The sequence below is a fragment of the Photinus pyralis genome, unplaced genomic scaffold (genome assembly GCF_008802855.1).
Source record: "Photinus pyralis isolate 1611_PpyrPB1 unplaced genomic scaffold, Ppyr1.3 Ppyr1.4_LG1_unordered_Scaffold5892, whole genome shotgun sequence".
In the NCBI taxonomy this organism is placed as follows: Eukaryota; Metazoa; Arthropoda; class Insecta; order Coleoptera; family Lampyridae; genus Photinus; species Photinus pyralis.
In genome coordinates, this window is record NW_022170372.1 from 1 (window position 1) to 1307 (window position 1307).

Here is a 1307-nt window from a genome sequence, read left to right on the forward strand (position 1 = left end):
TTCTCAACTGAATCATCCGCATCTCCTCCTTCCACATTATCATCTGAATCAACATCAGAATTCTCAACTGAATCATCTGCATCTCCACCTTCCACATTATCATCTGAATCAACTTCCGAAATCTCAACTGAATCATCCGCATCTCCACCTTCCACATTATCATCTGAATCAACATCCGAAATCTCAACTGAGTCTTCTGCCTCTCTACCTTCCACATTATCATCTGAATCAACATCCGAAATCTCTACTGAATCATCTGCATCTCCACCTTCTACATTATCAGCTGAATCAACATCCGAATTCTCAACTGAATCTCCCGCCTCTCCACCTTCCACATTATCATCTGAATCCACATCCGAAATCTCAACTGAATCTTCTGCCTATCCACCTTCTACATTATCATCTGAATCAACATCCGAATTCTCAACTGAATCATCTGCATCTCCACTTTCCACCTTATCATCTGAATCAACATCAGAATTCTCAACTGAATCAACTGCATCTCCACCTTCCACCTTATCATCTGAATCAACATCAGAATTCTCAACTGAATCATCTACATCTGCATCTTCCACATTATCATCTGAATCAACATCTGAAATCTCAACTGAATCAACTGCATCTCCACCTTACACCTTATCATCTGAATCAACATCCGAATTCTCAACTGAATCATCTGCGTCTCCACCTTCCACATTATCATCTGAATCAACATCCGAATTCTCAACTGAATCATCTGCATCTCCACTTTCCACCTTATCATCTGAATCAACATCTGAAATCTCAACTGAATCAACTGCATCTCCACCTTACACCTTATCATCTGAATCAACATCCGAATTCTCAACTGAATCATCTGCATCTCCACTTTCCACATTATCATCTGAATCAACATCCGAAATCTCAACTGAATCAACTGCATCTCCACCTTCCATCTTATCATCTGAATCAACATCCGAAATCTCAACTGAATCTTCTGCCTCTCCACCTTCCACGTTATCATCTGAATCAACATCCGAAATTTCAACTGAATCATCTGCATCTCCACCTTCTACATTATCATCTGAATCAACATCAGAATTCTCAACTGAATCATCTACCTCTCCACTTTTCACATTATCATCTGAATCAACATCCGAATTCTCAACTGAATCTTCTGCCTCTTCACCTTCCACATTATCATCTGAATCAACATCAGAAATCTCAACTGAATCATCCGCATCTCCACCTTCCACATTATCATCGGAATCAACATCAGAATTCTCAACTGAATCATCTTCTCCACCTTCCACCTTATCATCTGAATC

The 1307-nt window shown here is 39.8% G+C and overlaps 1 protein-coding gene across 1 annotated transcript; it reads left to right on the forward strand.

Moving 5' to 3' along the window:
- Positions 1-6: 6 nt before the first annotated feature.
- Positions 7-1299, forward strand: LOC116162599 (flocculation protein FLO11-like; the record flags this gene model as incomplete). Its single annotated transcript, XM_031476244.1, has 1 exon — positions 7-1299. A coding segment is annotated over one exon (1293 nt), but the record flags the coding sequence as incomplete, so codon positions are not given.
- Positions 1300-1307: the final 8 nt, after the last annotated feature.